Raw genomic sequence first — 22013 nt, 5'->3', positions numbered from 1 at the left:
TTGCAAATTAAATATAGAAGTCGAGTGTCAAGAAGATGGGTCGTAACTTGTACATCATGGCATATACAATTGCAAGTGGACTTAACTTTTACATTTGAAATATGGCAGACATTTTACGTTTGTGTAAATTAATTATGTCACACTATTTACATGCACAGAGAGATAAATGCAATTGCAAAATCATTTCATAGAGAAATCTGATTATATATACACATAGAAATGTCTGTGATATATATTCTTATATATATATATAAATGCTACCTACCTAGTGTACATTAGTTACAGAATTGAATCTGTTTTAGGAAACATTATTTGTACTTTCGCATTTTTGCCTGTTTTTTCCATCTGACATTAGAAAATGCTCATAATTGCCATTGAAGCATAGGGGAGAACCGAGACAAAAGCGATTCCAAACTATCACAGTGTCTTTAGCGTGCAACCGTTGACAGAGCTGACAAAAATTGCATTATTTCGTCATCATTTCCCGCTTTTAGGTCTGGAAATCTGTTTTCGAACATGCTAAATAAATTCCTAAAGTGGTAATTTTTTTTTAATAACACATTGTGTTTCTCGTTTCATGTGTTACAGTACTGTACTGATCAATCTATAGGTTATTTAGTGCTGTAACACGAATGAAAGTAAATTGGGTTTAAATTTCAGGAGTTCCTGTCGGGCTGAAAGTAACACTTTACTTTTGTCCCGCTGCTAATACTGTTGCATTATTTTGAGATTTTATATTATGTCTATTTAATTTCTTAATATGCATACTATTGAAAAAAAATTATTCTCAACAATTCAAGTTTGAACTGTTGGGTTGCTTTTAAAACATTTAAAATCTGAAATTTAAAATGCAATTTCATTATTTAAAATATGTTTGCAGTTACATTAACAAGGTCATAGTCATGTATATTTACAAAAAAAAAACCCAAGTGCAATACAAAAATCTATCTCGTTCTGTTGTGTTACTTTTGATCAATCTGTGTGTTACTTTTGTCCCAGCTGACAGGGTCGAAAGTATTAATCCTCTACTTATGTCCGAACATTTGTTCAAATTTCCTCATGGTATTGATAGACCACACTTGTGAGTTATTGACCACGGCAAAAATATATTTCTGTCTAAAACATTATCTTTTAAAATCATTTTTTTGAAAGATGTACTTTTGCCTCTGCTCTCCCCTAATAAGACCCACTGAGGAACCTCGAAATAAGCAGCTTTGTATTTAGACTAAAACAGGAAGTTAGGGTGGAAGATTGATTGGTTTCTTCTTCCTTTGAAATAGCCAGTAGTGTTAAGTTTACCTCACAGCCTGGAATCTGATGAAAAGCTAAAATGTAGAATGATATCCTAAAGGAGACATTTTTAAGATGTTAAATAAATCTTTGGTTTCCTCAGAGTACATGAAGTTTTAGCTCAAAATATCATAAAGGTAATTTATTATAGCATATTAAAATTGGCACTTTATAGGTGTGAGCAAAAATGTGCCGTTTTTGGATGTGCCTTTTAAATGCAATTGAGCTGATGAAATGTAAACACTGATCCCAATAATGGTAGGTTGTTGAAATTGAAACTCGATTATGCTGTCAATTATTTTCTCTCTCTCTTCATCTCTGCACTAAATGGCAGTGCCGTGGTTGGATAGTGCCGATTAAGGGGCGCTATTATTATAATAAGATCACAAGGGGACCCACATTTCAATGACCTATTTTTTCACATACTTGCAGAGAATGGTTTACCAAAACTAAGTTACTGGGTTGATCTTTTTCACATTTTCTAGGTTGATAGAGGCACCAGGGACACAATTATAGCACTTAAACATGGAAAAGTCATGTTTTCATGATATGTCTCCTTTGAAAATGGATCTGTATTGGCGGAAGTGATTTTTGAATGCATATATTTTCTAAATTTTAATAATGCCAATGTTTTGGATCACACTAGTTTTTAGATATCCTTATGTATTCATATAGATTTCACAGAGGCATTAAAACAATAAACATCCCATCTTTTTAATTCAATTTCAATTTTATTTATATAGTGCTTTTCACAATCGTTTAATTGGTCCAAGCAGCTTTACATTAATAGATGCAGGAAAAAAACACAGAAAATCATAAAACCAACCCATTCTCACCAAAAAGCGTACAAATGACACGCAGTGTGATTATCGTGCAATAGATACGCCAAATTCCGATTTTGCGTGCATATGATACGCCAGTCCTTCCCATTCACTTATATGGCGAATCGTTTCGTGTCGTTTTAATTTATTGTTTTCTCATTTGTTTTCTGTTTTTTACCATTTTCGCTTGGGTTTAGGGTTAGAACAACTTTTTGTTATATAAAAATGACACCCTAACCCAAACCCCAACTCTAACCCCAACTCCAAGCGACCATGGCTTAAATATAGACAAAAACATAGAGAAACCTGTATATTAAATAACCTACTTAAACAAATCTGAAATCTAACCCTAAACCCAAGCGAAAATGGTTTAAAAAACAGAAAACAAATGAGAAAACAATAAATAAAACGACACGAAACGATTCGCCATATAAGTGAATGGGAAGGACTGGCGTATCATATGCACGCAAAATCGGAATTTGGCGTATCTATTGCACGATAATCACACTGCGTGTCATTTGTACGCATCTTGGTGAGAACGGGTAGCATAAAACATAAGCAGCAGAATACAGCGGTTAGGATTAACCATACTAGCGAGCGTAGTAAAAATGCAACGTATGTAAGAGGGTGCTTAGTTAAGCCAATTTCAGAAGAATCCCCAGAGGTTGAAAAAACCCCTAGGAGAAAATCCCTGTGGGCGAAAAGTCCTAGGAGTGGAAAAACCCTTGGGTGAGAGCCAGGCAAAGCTGATTGTATAGAGAATATATTATATAATAGGTATGATTTTGTAAAATTTTATTGGGATTAAAACATAATATATGTATATATACACGGATAAGTAGACTAGATGGGGGCAGCTGGTGGTCGTGGTCTGACATCATCTCGGCATCGCGTTGAAGGAAAGCCAGTAGATCAGTGGCGTGATGACCTCCACGGAAGCCGGAAGTGGGTCTGTTAGTTCCATTGTCATCAGGAATGAGGACGAGACAGAGAAAGAGAAACAAAATCCTATTAGCATAGGGGCCGTTTACATGTAATGAGAGTGTCACACAGTATTGTGGTTTAATATCCGCTCGGTTCCAGACAGGCTAACTATATCGGCATAAATATATTACCCAGACGAGTTATGTGAATGCTTACTATTGCAGGAATGCTTTGTTAAAGAGAAATGTCTTTAATTTAGACTTAAATTGATCGACTGTGTCTGATTCCCGAACTTTTTTGGCAAATCATTCCAGAGCTTAGCAGCTAAGTAGGAAAATGATCAACCACCTTTAGATACTTTTGATACTCTAGGGTTAATTAAGTAACCAGAATTTTGCGAGCGCAGTGTACGTGACAGATTGTATTCTGTTAGTAATTCTGTAAGATACGAAATACTTCTCTAAGGTCTTGGTTAAACATAAAGCAATAAACCATAGAACAGTACTAAAGATTTATCTAAAGTATAGTCCTGACTCCACAGTTCTTAAACTTTGAAGAAATCCAGCTTTTTATAATGGTTACATAGGGGTCTGGAACCAAACGCATTCAAAATCAGTGTTTCAAGTTGTAATGCGTTTGAGAGACCATGTTCTGTACACGCTTGCGAAGCTCTGCAAATGGCTGAGAATGTAAATTAAATCAAATGGGCTGAGACTGTGGCTGTCCTTGAAATGAGAACAGAGAGAAAGAATATTAAAACTTAAAACGACAAACACATTCGCAATATCTCCCAACCGCTGGCTGTTTTGCATTTAAAAGCAACCAAGCTTTTAAGCTTTATTTGGATGTATGTCTCTGTAACATTCAACACATCTTCACCTCTCTCTTCTGAAGATTACGTTTCACTGATCCCCATGGTACCCACGGGAAAGTTGCCTTGCTGTAGATGCACTGCAACACCTTTCAGTTAATGCATTCTTCATTCCCCCTGATCCATGAGGGCAGACTCATTCACAGACTGAAAATGAAACACCACTGATGAAATTAATGCTAAAATATGCAGGCTGTTTCTTAGAAACTTCTCTTGAAAGCTGCATTATAAAACTTTAGACTCGCTGTTGCCACCTGTGGTTGCTAGTTGCTGTGACTGTGATAACGAATGACCACTGTAAAATATTCAATTAAATAGATATATTAAAGCTGCATCGTGTAATTTTAAGTAGGATCTCTTGACAGAAATACAACATAATATACATAACTATATTATCAGTGGTGTATAAAGAGCTTATATAATGAACTGTATTGTTTTATTACCTTAAAATGAGCCATTTTATCACCATACATCGAGGGTCCTCTTACATCGAAGTCGCCGTCATGTTTCTACAGTAGCCCTAAATAGGCAAACCATTCAACAGACACATTTCGTCCCTACGTTGTCTCAGATGATGACATTTTGTCCTGTGGTGGCTACCATATGTGTTTTGAAATTGAGGGGTGAGCTGCTGGTTGAAATTCATAATCTCACCACTAGATGCAGCTAAAATTTACACAAACACCACCTTTAAATAGTGATGCACCGATGTATCGGCCGCCGATGTTTATCGGCCGATTTTTGATGAATTTGAAACCATTGGCATATCGGCAATAGCACGAGAAAGGCCGATACCGATTGTTTATGAATTAACTGTATAAAGAAATCCATTATATGTAAAAAAAAAAAAAAAAAAATGAGTTAATGTTGTTAATAAAATAAATGCTGAATAGCAAAAACCACCTTTGAAGGTTGTCATGCTGTCTTATTATATTTGTTTTAGCTTAATTTGTGCCTCTCTTATTATGTTGGTCAGTTGAATGTTAATTAGATAAAATCCATGTTCAGTAAAAATAATTTGATGCAGAAATAAACTAGCTAATAGACCAACTGTATAGTATTGTATACAAGTGTTTAATATCGGCATCGGCCAGAAGTTGTCTGTTTAAATTGGTATCGGTATCTGCCCAAAAAATCCTATTGGTGCATCCCTACCTTTAAATATATAATATTTAAAGGGACGATAAGTAGGATTTACCCCCATCTAGTGGTGAAATTGTATTTTGCATTTAAACGAATAGTGCTCTCTAGCGCCTCGCTTTTCCAAATGCGTGTTGCATCTACGGCAGCCGTTATGAACTCACTGATCTCCTTGTCCATTTCAGCTGGTTCACATGTTCTGAATGAAAATGCTTTGTGGAAACACAATGGTAGGCTAGTGCTTTTTTTCCCCTTCTGCTATTATAGTTTATCAATAGAGCGAACGACATGGAAGCCTCCTTGGACTTACCCGTTCAATGTAAGTAAAGAGAAGAAATTCTAAGCTTATAAAGAAAAGTCAGATCATTGGCAGAGGTAATTTGACACCAATGAGGACATATTTATGAAGAAAGACATTGATTTTGATTAATAAAACACTTAGAATCCTACTTACAGTCCCTTTAAATCATCTATAAAATAAATAGAAAGGATAATGCACAAATACAGGGAATATTTACAGCAATGATATGCAATTTCAGGAAAAATCTATCATTGACCACTTTATTGAATGATAAACAATATGCGCCAAAAATATCCCTGCTGTGATGTATTATGCATTCTTATAAACTTCTTTAACTCCTATCCCGCCATTGACAAATTATCTCGTCAATGAAGAAAAAAACATTTGCATGAAAAACATTAAAAAAACTGAAGCACATTTTTTAAATAATTTTAAACTCTGTGTATGTTTTGATAATTGTTCTGAATCTGATCTCTTACAAAATTCCTTCCTTCAGCTTTTTGCAAAAAAAAATATGTTTTTTCCAGTTTTTTTTTTTTTTTTTTAAAGCAGAGGGTCTATTCTTTCATTTGTATGTTTATATATTTTCAGAAGAACATTTTCCTGGTAGGCATTTTTTGTAAAACTTTTGTGAAAATCACAAAAAAAATGCTGGCGCGGAATGAGTTAAAAGCGACATTATGAAACTTTGGACTCGTTGTCGCCACCTGTGGTTAAACTGCAATTGCAAGTTGCTGTTACTGCAATAATGAATGACCATTGTAAACTATTCTATTTAAATTGATATATTAAATATTTAAATAATCTATTATAAATAGAAAATGGGTATGCACAAATACACACAGATAAAGGGGGAATTTACCTCAATGATTTGCAATAATTAGTGATATTGATAAACAACTTTGTATTTTATCTGGAAGAATCTATCATTGACCACTTTATTGAATGGTAAACAGTATCCGCCATATATCCCTGCTGTGATGTATGCCTCTGCAACACAGCTGGATAGTTTCATCAATAGATACTGATAGTAAGAAAAATAATGATGCTGTTTCAACATGCTGCATATCTGCCTCTGCAGTAGTTGAGTACACATGAAATAAATCATTTTGAACCTAAAATTTAATGCCAAATCAGACCCGACTAGACAGAATTAGACCAGTTTTTAAAATTCATTATTATTTGTAAGTATCAAAGACCTTCTGTAGTGCAGCTTTAAAAACATGCAGATGAGGTTTCACTCAGCTCTTTATTACACTTTAGTTAATCTTGAAAGCATGGACAAACAATTTAAAATCTGTCCATGGTGATTTGATATCTGTAAATTTTATGTTGCCCATTCCATTTTGCATGCTTCAGTCCTGCTCAATAAAGTCAATAATCATGCTGGTTGAATAAATGTGTTTGGTATTCAGTCTGAGCCATGTTCTGTTGATAATATTGCCTGATACTGTAGTTTGTGTACTCATAATGCACTCAAAATATTCATCCATCTACCTATCGATCCATTTATAGCAGCCTTTCTGCATGGACTCTGATATTGCATGAAATGATTGCATCATTATGAGAAAAATATTTGATCATATAATGTTCAAAGCTGTTGAGATATAATATGATAATGATTTGCATCTGAAAATAATTTCAATGCATTTATTTTCCCAGACTTTTAGAAAAAGTTCACAAATGAATAACCAGGACGATCTAATAAGTAAACATTAAAGGGGACATTCCAGAAGACGTTTTTAAGATATTAAATAAATCTTTGATGTCCCTTGAGTACATATGTGAAGTTTTAGCTCAAAATACCATATAGGTAATTTATTGTGGCATGTTAAAATAGGCACTTTATGGGGCTGAGCAAAAATGCACCGTTTTTGTGTGTATCCCTTTAAATCCTAACGAGCTGCTCAGGTGGGCGGAGTCTCAAGCGCTGGCGCTGTAGACAGAGCATCGAGGGAGATTCTCTCACGAAAGAAGTTAGTGAGCGATGTTAAGCATTATATATTTGAACATGTTTAAAAAGTCAATTATCTGTTTTATGCATACTAAATACATGTTTATCAGCAGATGGGAAACATTGTAGAATAAAAATAAAGACTTTTAGGTTTCATGCTGCTTTTAAACAGGCACAATGATTTTCAGCATGTTACAATAAATTACACTTCCACAAACACTCAGAAGTTTACTTTTTGACCAAACCACATGAGCACATTTAAATGATCTGTAATAAAACAACACGTTTAATGCTTAAACTTTAGAGAAACAGATCAAATGACATGTTTAAGTTTATTGTGTAACTTACACATATTGAACACATTCGCGTTTCTGTCAGCCTCTCATCTATTTTGTAACTCCTCATTCATTTGAAACTTCAGAGAAACATTAAACAACATATTTACTTATTGTGTATGATAGTGAATACGCGTTGTTCTCTCACTCTGTCTCGTGCAGTGCATTAATCCTCGTGTTCATTCATATAAACTTCAGAGAAACACATTAAACAACATAACTTACTTGAAAGCATGGGCGTAGATTTAGGGTGGGACGCTAGGGACATGTCCCTAGCAATATTCAGGGAAGACTGAATTGTCCCTAGCAATAATTTCGACCAAACAATTAATCTGTATTTATATATAACCACTAATGTCCTTCTTATTCTTGTGTTTTCTATTTTTTACTTATTATATTTTTTTCAGGAATCATTTAAATGAGACTAGAAATCTTTTGCAATCCCGTTCTGTAAAAATGACGCTCTATGTGGTACACAAACGGTTAACAACTTTCGTTCTCTGCAATGCCCGCCTCCGTAACTCACATCGCTAATATGATTGGCTTTGCATTTCTTGAGTCCCGCCTCTCTAATCTTATTGCTAATATGATTGGATTAGCATTTCTTGAGTCCCGCCTCTCTAATTCACATCACTTTATGGGCTTGTCTTTACTCGCTACGTGTGATAGGATGGTTTCACTTTGTACAACGCGCCAAAGTTCACTCAAGACGCGCGTGATTATTCGGGCTACAGGTAAGTGAGGAAGAAAGTATTATTATACCCACTGTAACTGTTTCATTCACAAAATACGGAACAAGTTGTGTCACATAATGATTCAAGGAAAGTATTTTCACCAATACACGACAATCCCATGTTAACCTGAGGAGTTGCAAACTTTTGTCAACCTTTTATAAATGGGGTAGCAAGGTTATTTAGGGGGTCCCTAATTCCTGAAACATCCCCAACATGGTAAAAACATGAATTCATGTCATGATTGCTGAATACTTTACATTACTGCACTGTGGTCATTACTTGCACAGATGTAGACATAATGTAAGGTTGCATTTTAAACTTAAAATTATTTTTTTTCACACTGATTAAATGTCTGTTAATGAAAAGAAGATTTAATGTGAACTACAGAAACGTTAATAAACGTTGTTCAGGAAACAGCATGATATACATACCATCTTCAACACTGGGACTTTTTTGGCAAATTTAAATTAAGAATTAAATATTAATTGCATATTCTTCAATGTTATAAAGTAAATATGGTTATATCTTACAATGTGATTTTCTTTTTTTTTTTTGACAAAGACTTAAACAGTTACTGTTTATTAGGCTCTAGGACATAACGAATTGTTTATTATAAATTTGGGATGGCCGGGGGTGGCGAGTCAGATGTTACTGAGTAAAGTGCATACTGAGTTGTCTGTTGTTTGTGTCAAGTAAACGGTGATAAACAGTTTTTGCAATGCAACCATTTTATTTATGTCCCCACCAATGCCAGAATCAAACCTACGCCCTTGCTTGAAAGCGAACCATCGCGTTGCTCTCTCTCTCGTTCGTTCGCTCACTCGCTCTCTCTCTTGCACTAAGGTAACGTTAATCCTTTAGAACGTTAATTCAATCTTTAGAAAGATTATTAAAACTACAAGTTATAAGATTGTAGGCTCCTGTTTGTGTTTGATGGAATACAAACGCGTCGTGCTGTCAGTCATTCTTTCCCTCTGTCTATAATCGCACTCGTGAGGCCGTTCATGGTTGGATAGCGCAGTTGAAGGGGCGGTATCAATATAATAAGAGCCCTTAGCTACGTCATGCGGGGAGCGAAATCCGCATGACCTATTTATTCACATGCTTGCAGAGAGAGCCTTACCAAAACAAAGTTACAGGGTTGCTATTTTTCATGTTTTCTGGGTTGGTAGAAGCACTGGGGACCTGATTATAGCACTTAAACATGGAAAAAGTCTGATTTTCATGGAATGTCCCCTTTAAACAGATGACACTACACCCAATGATTTGTTGAATTGTCTACGAGCCTACACACTAGTTTTGCAACTCCTCCCTAACCCTTTCATTAATTTCCAATTATCAATGGTAGGAAAATAACACATTACTGTCACTGTTCACTTCTCAGCTGCCCGAGTAAATTTGGCCATTAAAATCCCATTTTCACAAGCGCTAAATATAGCAAAGTGCTGCGCCAAAAAGTACGACAGAGACCATCAAACTTTCACAGGAACAAATTTCTTCTTGGTTTATGTTACAAAGTCTAAACTGCCTCTCTTCCTGCTAGACAAAAAATCACCACATCGCTAAAATCAAAAGCCCCTCTCTTTAATTAAATTGTGTAACACTTAGGTAAGATCCATTTGGCCCATTCCCCTGAAGTTATGCCTTGTGTTCCGATCCTCTCGCCCAGCAAGTTAAACAGTCTACATACTCCGTCTTGCGGTAGCTTAACTCAAACATAATCAAATCAGATGGCTCTTTGTACTCCCGGGCTTTCAGTTTATTTGCTTTATGAGTGCACGCTCTGATTCATCTGCTATTGGATGGCGGTTCCAGGCGACTGCTTTTCATTTGTCCAGTTAGCGCCGTCCACCTTTCTTTCTGCTATCGACTTGCTGTCTTCATATTTCGCCCATCGTAGGCCTAAGCCAGCTATCACGCAATAAAGAGCTTGTCAGGGAGCCCACCAGAGGCACAGGCTGTCTCCTATCATAGCAGAGACACCTCTCCTCAGTCTAACAGATCTGTCTGGGTATGTGTGCGCATTCTGCTGAACATTTCCTGCTGCTGTTCAACACCTTCCCTCTGTCGACAAATAACACAGAACCAATGGATCTAGTAAGATAAGCATCTTAGCTGTATCTCTTTGAGAAGATAGAAGAATACCTAGACTTTTAAGGACATTACAATGTCTCAACCCTCTGGGGTCTAAGGGGTTTTAAGGGCCCTGGGGAAGTTTTGACATGCACTGACATTTGTGCTTTTTTCAGTTGCTTGAAAACATATTAATGGCAAAAGTCTCATAACACTGTGTTCATCACAAACTGGGCTTCAATATCATATAATCAACATGTATGTACATGTTTGTATTTTTGAGAGAAAAATGTTTATGCGTGGTTTTTGAAAAAGCAAAATTTTTAAGTCACTGATATAACACCACAAAACTCATTCTTAACATGTTTTCCCAAGACTTTTCAAAAAAACATCTAGTAGTCTAGAGTTTTTTCTTCAAAATGATGTGAAAATCATATGGCCTACTTATTCACATAAAGCAAGATATTGATTTACAATTTCTAAGACACTTTTGCTTGGGAAAGGCTGTATGCGTGGAGGCGGGAAAGCTCCTGAATAATCAGTGATTGACAGCTGAGAGACAAAAGAGTTGAATAATGAGCCACTAATGAGCCTTGTGGGGATGTTCAACAGGAATGTAACCCTCAGTAAAACCATGATAAGGTTTACTTTTCAATACAATGTAAACACACACACACACACACATTATATATATATATATATATATATATATATATAAAGAAATATTTTCTATTAATATCACAAGTATAAGTTACCCTTTAAAAACCATAGTAGCCTAATCATGGTAAAGGTACTGTTTGGCCATCATAAAGTGAACACAGGGTTTGTGTTTGGTTGGCCAGCCAGAGGTTTACTTTTGTGCAGTAAAAAGCTCAAAAGAACAACTGCCTATCGTTGTCTGGACTCCTATTTGTGTTTTTGTAATCATTATAGTAGAAACACAACCAGGGACACGCGTGATAAACTTATCAATGTTTGTTTACAGCCGCAGCCATTACATTACCTCACGTGTTGATCATGAATGCAAACGTGTGCACATGCAAGTGATCCTGTGTTTAATAAACTTGCTGTGCGGAGATATGCGCTTAGACACAACTAAATAAGGATTGTACTGTTTGCAATCGCGTATTTTATAAGAATACCAAAAAGTGCGTCGAGTTTCCTGACTCGCGTGTTTGTGTATGTGCGTTCCCGTCGCCTCAGCTGTTTGACGGAAAACAAAGAAAACACTCGCGTCTGGAGATACTGACACACATCCGCAAGTAAATAAGGATTTATATGTCGGACATCGATCCCGTCACACTGACGAAGCACACACACTCGCGTCTGTCTGGAGATTTAGGCGCGAGTAAACAAGTATGTGATGTGTGCAATCGCATCTTTTATAATGATACCACAAAGCGCTTCAAATATGAGGCATTGTGTGTTTGTGTGTGCGTTTGGACGTCGATCGAGTCACACTCGCGTCTGGAGATAACTTTAGTTACAGTCACGAGTAAACAAGTAGATGTCATGTTTCCAGCACTCGGATTAAAACTTAACACAGCAGTGAATGGCTGCAGAGACGGAATGTCCATTGACTGTGGGGTTGACTAATGAATATGGATGATCTCTGCTCTTTTCTTCAATGGAGCGGGGCGTGGCTCATTATAGATAATGAAGCAACAGAAGAAAGACGGTACATCTCTCTCTTCTAATACAGTTAACAACGAATTACAATATTTGTTTTCGATTTCACTTACATCTTCCAAAAGCAGACATTCCAAGCATTATGTAGACATTTATATTTTGTTTCTATGAAAAATATTCGTTAAGTTAGAGTTAATTTCTCTGACGTGTTTCTGAAAGGACTTCACTGAGGGAGAGAGAACAAAACGCGCATCATGTTTATTTTCTTAATTTTGCGAAAAGCACAACATGCTGTTTTTATTGGGAGTGGACAGAAAAAAACTAGACAATTTAACGTTTTAAATGATGTATAAATCATATCTGTATGTCCAAAATCAGCAGAGTTATCTAAGTCTCTTTGGGGAGTGATTTAAAAATAAAGAGTTTGCGGCGCCCGCGCCACCGTCGACCCCAGAGTGTTAATTTGTAAAAACAATATATGTTTTAGAGTTTGGGTAAGGGCTTTAGTAAATACACACGCATGTGGGGTAATTGTTTGGTCCACACACCCACTTTCCACTCATTTCCATAGACATAATGACTTTTATACTGTACAAATTGTATATTCTGTCCCCTAGCCAGTGGTTCTCAACCTTTTTTTACTTCAAGTTCCCCTATTGGCCACAACAATACTTAAAGTACCTCAGTCCCAAATTTGACCAAAAATATAAAATAGCTAAACAATAAGAAATGTGTTGGTATTTGGTTGATTGGTTCTTTTGAGTCATATTGGGCCCCCTTGGAAATTAGTTGGGGCCCCCCGGTTGAGAAACACTGCTAAACCCAACCCCCTAAACCTAACCCTCTCAGAAAACCTTTTGCTATTGTAGATTTAAATATTTTTGTTTGATTTATAAGCTTCTGCTATTGCACCCATGTAAAACCATACGACTCAACACGTACGGTTGCTCATCTACACAGGTGCTATATTGGTGCTGTGTAGCACTTAAAGGGATAGTTCGGCCAAAACTTATATTAAACCAATGATTTACTGACTCCCCAAGGTGTCCGAGATGTATATGTCCATCATTTTTTAAGACGAACACATTTTCAGTTATTTTAGAAAATGTTTTAGATCTTAATCAAAGTTACGGTGTCCGCATCCTAAAGTCCAAAAAATGAGAGCATTTATTCTTCCCCAAAGAAATCAAAATGGCTCCAGGATGATAAACAGGATGATAAATGCGGTGGTGTTTTAGATATATCCATATTTAAAACTTTAAACGAAAATAACTAGTTTTTGATAATGCCGCTATCTTAGACTCCTCTGTATTCAGGAGAGAGAATCATCGTAGTGTACGCACTTTTCTTAGTGACGTATGACAAATTCGGAGAGCAGGGGCACAGGGCAGCAGCACAGAACCCTCCGTAAACTGCGTACGCTCTCATTTTGAATGCGGACCCGATTTAGATGGTGGTGTTATCGGAAGCTAGTTATTTTCGTTTATAAACAGGGCCGGGTCTACGGGGGGGCTGGGGGGGCATTGCCCCCCCAGATTTTCCTTCTGCCCCCCAAAAATGTCCAGCCAACCTTAAAATAATGGAGTGTCTTTAAACAAGAATGTCTTCTTTAGACAATATCATGACATATAAATGGCCTTTTATTATAAGACATATGCAAAATAATATTGGATTGAAAAAACATTCATAATTTTAGTGTATGAATCATTTTAGTCGAGAAATGGCTGCCCACCCAAAAATCCTGACTGCCCCCCCAGTCCAGCAAGCCTAGTACCGGGCCTGTTTATAAAGCTTTAAATATGGATATTACTACAACAACCCGCACGGATTACCCTCATAAGGCCTTTGTTTATCACCCTGGAGCCATTTGGATGTATTTTGTGAAGGATGGATGCACATTTTTTGGACTTGAAGGACGTTGATCCCGTAACTTAACATTTGATTAACTATACATCTAAAACATTTTCTAAAATAACTGAAAATGTGTTTGTCTGAAAAATGATGGACATATGCATCTCGGACAGCTTCAGGGTGAGTTTAATATCATTTTTGGTCAAACTATCCCTTTAAAGTAGTTCTCCAATGATTACAGGCCAGTAGACCACTATTTAGCATCAATTTTTAGAGTACTTCTTATACCGCTCTTCAAAATATATCTGCACTCGGACATTAATTTCCCTAGGAGGTTAATTTCTCGAAAAAACACTGATTAGAAAGTTTGGCTTTAGAAAAATATGTAATCAAATAAACATTTGCATTGTAAGCGCATTTCTCCACATTTGATTAAGTTTATACTTGATCTGTAAAGACTGCTTTTGAATATTTTATAATCAGCCATTTAATTTTTCCTTAACAAAAACACAGCCGACTCTGTGGGGATTGGTAAAAAAACTTTGAGTTTTGTTAACAGTGTGCAGTATTTGGATAAGAAAACTAATCATACATTGAATGCATTTTTAATAGTTTTTTTTTTTTTACAAGAAATGTTCTCAGCTCAAAGTAATCAAGGAGTTTTGGCACTTCTGTCTACACACTAGTAGTGCTCATGGACAGACCTTTCCACCCATCTAAACCTCCTCTAATTTAAAACTCTTTCATAGAGACTCGAACGGTTTACAGAAGAAAGATTACCTATGCCTCACAATGAATTCAAATTTAAATTTGACAGACATGTTCAAACAAAGGCAGAAGCACCTGTTTACCTGCGATTATGATATGCAGCCATATGTAATGACTAAAACTTCGGCTGTTATCCAAACTGACTCTCAGCTGGGCAAAAGACCAACTCATTCAAACCGATGCGTTGGCTTTCAGTATTTGTTTGGGATGAAAACAGGATTTTTGGTAATTACCAACCAAATTATTATCAATGAGTAATTATTTCTAATTGAGCATTTCATATTCCATAAAATTCACAAGCATGGATTTAATACCACCACGTCTGCATAGCTGACACTGAATCAACATAAATTAACTCGACTTTTGTGGAAAAAGAGCCAAGACAGTCATTGTTGAAGCTGTATTGAAGCTGACACTTTCTGTAAAGGGTTCTGATGGTAAGCAAATCACATTTAGGTTTGGCAGATGCATTTATCTAACAGTGTACTTAGTTGTTACATTTTATTAGTGGATGTATGCGTTAACCCTTCAGAAACTGATGCTATTTTTTTGTTACTCAAATTCTGACACAATGTGTTATAATCAAGTGTAAGGTACTTATTTTCAAAAAAATAAATGGTTTTCAATAAATAACAGTTATTGGTCATTATTGCATGTTATAAGCGAGGGGCAACATTCCGATCTCTCTGATGAAGCCAATACAGAAGAGATTTAGACTGCAATTCATGGACTGGCCGCTTGAGGCTTGCTCCAAAAGGGAGTTTATTCCCATAGACCTCCATGTTAAAATGCCCAACTTTACAGTAGAAAATAATATGTTTACAGGCTGATTTTTTTGGTCTATATAGCTAATTTTACCCTTCATGACAACGGTGAAGTTGAATTTTTTTACTGTAACTCATCCGTTTAAATTATATTAAAGGGATAGTTCACCAAAAAAATGAAAATTCTGTCATCATTTACTCACTCTTGTGTTGTTACAAACCTGTATAAATGTCTTTGTTCTGAGGAACACAAAGGAATATATTTTGAGAAATGTTTGTAACAAAACCGTTTGTGGACCCCATTCACTTCCATAGTAGGATAAAAGAATACTATGAAAGTAAATGGGGTCCACAAACGGTTTGGTTACAGACATTTCTTAAAATATATTCCTTTGTGTTCCTCAGAACAAAGACATTTATGCGGGTTTGTAATAACATATAATTGAGTAAATGATGACACAATTTTCATTTTTGGGTGAACTATCCCTTTAAGCCTTAAAAGTCTGCATAATTAAGGGCGTGGCCACTTGAATGACGTTGAGCTAGGGGCGTGGTTTCCGCAACCAGCCATCTCAGCTTCACCCACATCCCGTCTCTTTACCCATTTTCGAATATCCGCGAGTGATGCGTGGTGACGCTTGACCAAGATGGCGACAGCAGGCAGAGCCTACTTTAAGCTTCAAAAACGATCAAACCTATGGGTGACGTCACGGAGACAACGTCCATGTTTTTACAGTCTACGGTTATGAGTTTGTAAATAAAATTTAAATAGGCAAACATTTAAAAAACAGAAGTTAATTAACCTTTTTTTATCTAGAAATAATAATAATACTAGTGAACAAAGGAATCTAAGACTTTAGACTTAAAAATATAAAATAAACTGTAGTACAAAATACAAGTCTTGTACACATATTTCATTTAGGAGGTTTTTTTCTGTACTCTCCGGGCATTTTCAATCCATTCAAATCCGGTGCTCTCTAACCTAACCTCTCCATCACTGTTCAAATCCCCTTCCGCTCTCTGTAATTACTGAAATGACCCATATATTGTCAAAAAGTGCAATTTGTCTACATTCAGGAGTTCAAATTGTTGAAGAGTTATTGTAAAATTAACACAGCTTCGTATAATGTGTCGGCAACAACACATCGGTTTAATAGGGTTAAGAATTGCACCAATACTGTTTTTTTTTTAACAACCATGGGTTAAAACAACCCCGCAATTGTGTTGAAAGAGCCCAACTTTGGGTATTTTTTAACCCAGTATATATTCAGCCTTTTTATGAAATGCATATTTCATGATTTCTTCAGTAAACACTGAGCAAAATCTGAATCACAAAAGGATAATAATGTCTATTTTGTCTATTTCATTCACACAGGTTCAGCTTATACATTACAACCATGAACTATACACAAACTACACAGAAGCTGCTAAGAGTCCAAATGGATTGGTGATAGTGTCTATATTTATGAAGGTGAGTACAATATAAGACTATTAATGCAAACATTCAAAATTGACATGAAAATAATAATTTTCAGATTGCATAATTTGCATTGCAGAGGAAGGTGGACACTGATTGACATGACATTAATATGTATTTCGTTTTTGTGAGGAATACAAATTATACTTAATTTGATTCTTAGTACATTCAATAAATAAATAAATACTTCAGACACAATTAGCCATGCAATTACCAGATTGTTGGCAAACTCCCTGTCACTCTAAAAGGACAAGGTTAGAAAATAACTTCCCCTACAATGTTAAATGCCTGTGAAGAGAGACGTCTGGAGAGCAGTTATAGGCCATTACCGTATTTTTCCCTCAGGACAGGAGTTCAAGCTAAGCTAATTAACCCATTCAGTGTCAGTGACAGGTGCACTCAACTTTGCCCTGAATGTGAGTCTAAGACAGTCACCTCTGCAGACCGTCCATATGGAAAGTGCCTAGATCATGCACTCGCTCAATCATTCCTGATTATACCCAGAACCTCTCTCTTGCCCAAAAGCCCTTTGAAGAAAGGTTCTTTATGGAACCACAAAAGTTTTCCAGCACTGTGCGATTTAAAAATTTTTTACATTAGTTTGAGTTTATGTGTTCGCCTACAAATAGTATGAGAGGAAGACATCTTTCACCATCAACCAAACTAACAAATTTGAAATTAAAAATCTCAATTTATTTCATAAATATCTTGCAATATTAACAAAAAGAAAGAATGTACCTGTAAAACCTTATAGTCATTTATGTTTTTAATCTTTCTTTGAGGACATACTGTAGTAAAGGTCATTTTGAAGGCATTGGTTGCTTAATTCAATTCTATTTTATTATATTAGTACTGAGGCAACTACAGTGTTTTGTCATAAAAAGCGTTTACAATGTTAACTTTTTATAAGGATTTTTACAGCAAAAGGAGAAATAAATGTATAGTAGTAAATAATAAATGTGCTGTAAGACAGCTTTTGAGGGATTCGCCCCAAGTGGGCTGTCTTTATATTGTTGTTCGGGATCATTTCTCATTGGCTCACTCTACAATACAAGACCTGCGTTTGGTGATTTTCACTGTGGTCACATCTGTCACAGGCTGCCCTCCCCTATCAGTAATAAGACCGAGAACAGGAGCATTGTGTTTTCCCTCATATTTTTCTTCGACCCAGACATGACTCATTCCCAAAGCCCATTTTTCTGTAGAACCGCATGCTGTGTTCCCTGTTGTGGCGTCACACCCCCAAGAAGGGTCCCATCCTAGTCTAATAGTTCCAATGCAAGGGATGCCAAAATGTGCATCATCATGCCAGAAAATTGAGGAGGCACAGGGTGAACCAGACATTTTGCTTGTGGTATAAACAGGTGCATGTAGGGATAAATTGCTACATAAGCAAAAGTGTTTTTGGTAAAGCAAAACATTGATCGTGAGGGATAGCAAAAGCTAATCTTTCTCATAGCCACATTTCTTTTAACACGCTGTGCAGTCGACCATAATTATTTCTTCGAAGAGATAATGGCTCACGGCAGCCTCCGGTTATATCGCAGAAAGTCTCCAAAATATGTGACCAAGACTTTCAGCATTCTCTCAAGGAAGAGGTCAAAGAGAAGTCGTTTGTGTTGTAGTCGCAAGGCACATTTCTTTTTTTTCCTGAAATTGAAAGTGTTTCAAATTATCAACCAAAGTGGAATCAAAGAAAAGAAAGATAACTTGTCCGTGTTGGCTCTGTCAATGGCGTCTTTCTAATGGTTGCTAAAAGCAGTCTCAACTTTGGAAAAACTTTGTTACCTTCCGGGGTCATGAATGTCAGGTCATTTAATTCATTGTCGGCTACCTAAAGCCATGCTAGTAACTTAAATACATTTTCAATAGCATGAAAGTCTTTTCACCTTGTTTAGTGCATGCAGCTCAAGAGTTGAATGAACATGCATCTTTTGTATAGAATGGGCTCACTCATTGACAGCTTTTACATTCACATTTACACATTTTGGAGATGCTTAATACAAAGCGACTTGCGGTGCATTCAATGTTCTTTTCTATCACAGGTGTTTCACTCTAAGCCAAATGTCAAATTCCCTGATTATCACTGACTAAAAGATGACCTACTGTTTGTTTGAGATGCCGTGAGCCTGATGATTTAGTGTAAACTGTGAGTTTATTAAAAATTGAATGCGTAAAATGACAGCTGTTTAGATTATAGTTTTACTTGAAGGGACAAACAATATCCCTAATATTCCGTGACTTGAACAAAAAAATATAAAATTCCCCAACTTTCAATGTCTGGAATAATCCTTTTAAAATTCCATGATATTCCAGAAATTCCATGACTTGTGGGACCCAGCTATCAGCAGTGGTTAAATTGTGGCGGAACAGACCAAAACGGCATTCCAGCACCTATGAAGAAGGGGAAAAACAACCCACATATATAATAAAGATAAAATGTTATTTGACATCATCTTTTCGTTGTACTTTTTGTCTGAACCAGTGCCAAGGCTTTAAAAGCCAGGGTGGTCCACCTAGTCACTAGAGACACAAAATATTTTTTGTGGGAAAGCAGAAAAAAATCATGCATATAATAATCGCTTTAATGGTAATCAATGAAATTCAAATCATAAAAATTCGAATTATATAGAAAGTTTATGATTTGCATATGCTTCTCTGCCTTGCAAATAGAGAATAGAAAAATGAATGTATGCATACACATACTCAAATGGTCACACAGTTAAAAGCGCACAAACGGAGAGGCGCATTTCAAAAAGTGTGTGAACACAGAATCCCCTTCGCGTGACAGGAAACACACACATAAAATGTGATCTCGAAATACTCTCGAATGTCAAAAACTGTCTTGAATGAACATAAACAGAAAGTCTGTAGGCTATCTGGGTCCGTGCTTATCCGGTCTTAAAGAGACAGTACATAAATCATACCTCTGCTTATGTTTGTGTCTTATGTTAGTCTTACACAGACGGCAAAAGAAAAATCACTTCTATAGCTTTAAAAAAGATACATTATATTTAATTTATAAAATGAAAACAGTGTTATTATTCATTTGATTCTATTTCTGTACATAAATAGTAATGTTAGACCTTATTTTATTTTTAACATTGTTCTTTTCTATTTTCATATGCTTGAAATTTCTTGATCTGTTTTTATTTTATTTTCCACCCTCTTTTTTACTGATCCGATAATGATTCGATCCATAAATTAAAAACTATAATGTAATCCATTAAGCATTATTTTATTGTAAAATTATGTCATTTGCCAGTACAGTAGGTGACGGTGAGGTAAGTTTACTGTGTCCACACAACCAAATTTTTATAATAAACACAATAATCTTATGTTCGAGATACAGTGTACAGTAGTGTCATCTGAGCCTTTACCCTGATATTAGGCTGATATCAGCCTTCTGCTGACTTTCCACTCCTGTTTTATTTTAAGATGTCTTATTCCCATGTAAACCCTGGCTGTCAATATGTGTGTTCCCTGGGATCGAACTCATGACCTTACAGTAGCAGCCATTTGTGAATCGTTTGTCGTCAGTTCAATTCCTTTTAGCATTTTGTAACTGTAGTCTAATATTTGATAAAATACTGCAGTTCGATACTGTTAAATAAAGTTTTATTAGTTTTATTTTTCTGTTATAGTTTAGTAATGTAACCCAAATTGAGATAATGGTCTTTTTTGTGGCAGGTAAATTAAGCTTTGATTGCAAAAACGAAATTATATGAGTTATACACTTCTCAAGAGATATTGTATCTCCTGTTTCTTTTACCTCAATCATGTTGTCTTTCTAGAAGAAATTAAGCTGTCCCTACTAATCTCTTCTCCCAACCTTCTTCCCACATCTACACCTCTGTTTCTCTTCTATCTATCACTCTTCTTCTCACTTGTTCTTACTCTGCTTTGCTCTTCCATCTGATCCAATTCAGATATCTGAGACTTCAAATTCATTTCTGAATCGAATGTTGAACAGAGACACCATCACAAGAATAACATATAAGAGTAAGTAAAGCACCCTGACATCTTGACCACATTAATTGTTCTCTCTAACACACTGTGTAAATAAATTACTTCATTTTAGTAAGAGAAAGTTGCACCAAGCTCTACACTTAATTTTGGCAGTGTCCGAAAGCTATAAAATGCTGCTTTCAAAGGCTGCATTCCAAGGCAGGAAGGCATCAAGGGATGCCTGAAGCCAATGTTTACTTTACTTCCTGTATCCTTCGCTGCATCCTATGTTTCACAGTGCTATGCGTGTGCTCCCAAATCATTGCCTGATTGGGCAGCGAGGCAACAAGTCAACTGCCTAAGATTGCTGTTTTTGTTACTTAAAACTTTTTTTTATTTTTTATTTTAATGCCTTCCAGAAAATGTTCTTCTTTAAATATATAAACATACAATATATCAAATCAAAGAACAGACCCTCTGCTTTCAAACAACAACAACAACAAAAAATATATAAAATGTAAAATATAAAAAATATAAAATCTCAAATATGGGCAGGTTTCTTCAAAAACACAAAATTTTAAGGAAAAAGCTGAAATAATTCCATTTTTGTGAAGGATTTTTGACAGAGATCAGATTCAGAGCAATCCTCAAAGCATACACGGACATACGGCTGTTTGCCCTAGGGCACTACTTCCGGGTTTTTTTAGTTGCGGAAGAGGAAGCTTGTCATTAGCCTCTTTCACACAGTAATACTGGTAAATTACCATGAATTTACCAGAATTAATTTACCAGTAAATACAAAAATGTGCTGTTCACACACGCAGTTACATTCCGTCTTTTTACCAGTAAGACATCATTCACACATCAGTATCAAAATACCGGTAAATTCGTTGAGAAAGCGGAAGTACCTGTGGCGCACGCGAGCTCAGTGTTGTATTTGTAAACAATCCACGTCGTTCATATCCACGGTCCGTATTTTGTTGTTTTCACGTCTGTGGTTAACTCTGACAGTCGCGAAGTTGCTTATGACCAAACAACATTGCATGAGGCGACGTCAAACCGATGGCATTTTAAACAACAGTACTTTTTGCACATTAGGCTTCACATAGGGTGTGCTAAGGACATCGGCAATT

At 36.1% G+C, this 22013-nt stretch overlaps 1 protein-coding gene across 1 annotated transcript in view; it reads left to right on the top strand.

Annotated features, from left to right (window-relative positions):
- ca10a (carbonic anhydrase Xa) overlaps positions 1-22013 on the top strand; it is a 218746-nt gene that overhangs the window by 186802 nt on the left and 9931 nt on the right. Inside the window, exons 6-7 of the mRNA XM_065242389.1 lie at positions 16831-16926; positions 20862-20934. Coding sequence (XP_065098461.1) covers positions 16831-16926; positions 20862-20934 — 169 coding nt within the window. The remainder of the gene's footprint in view (positions 1-16830; positions 16927-20861; positions 20935-22013) is intronic.

Source organism: Paramisgurnus dabryanus, chromosome 1 (assembly GCF_030506205.2).
Source record: "Paramisgurnus dabryanus chromosome 1, PD_genome_1.1, whole genome shotgun sequence".
Taxonomy (NCBI): domain Eukaryota; kingdom Metazoa; phylum Chordata; class Actinopteri; order Cypriniformes; family Cobitidae; genus Paramisgurnus; species Paramisgurnus dabryanus.
This window is presented reverse-complemented; position numbering and strand designations above follow the sequence as displayed.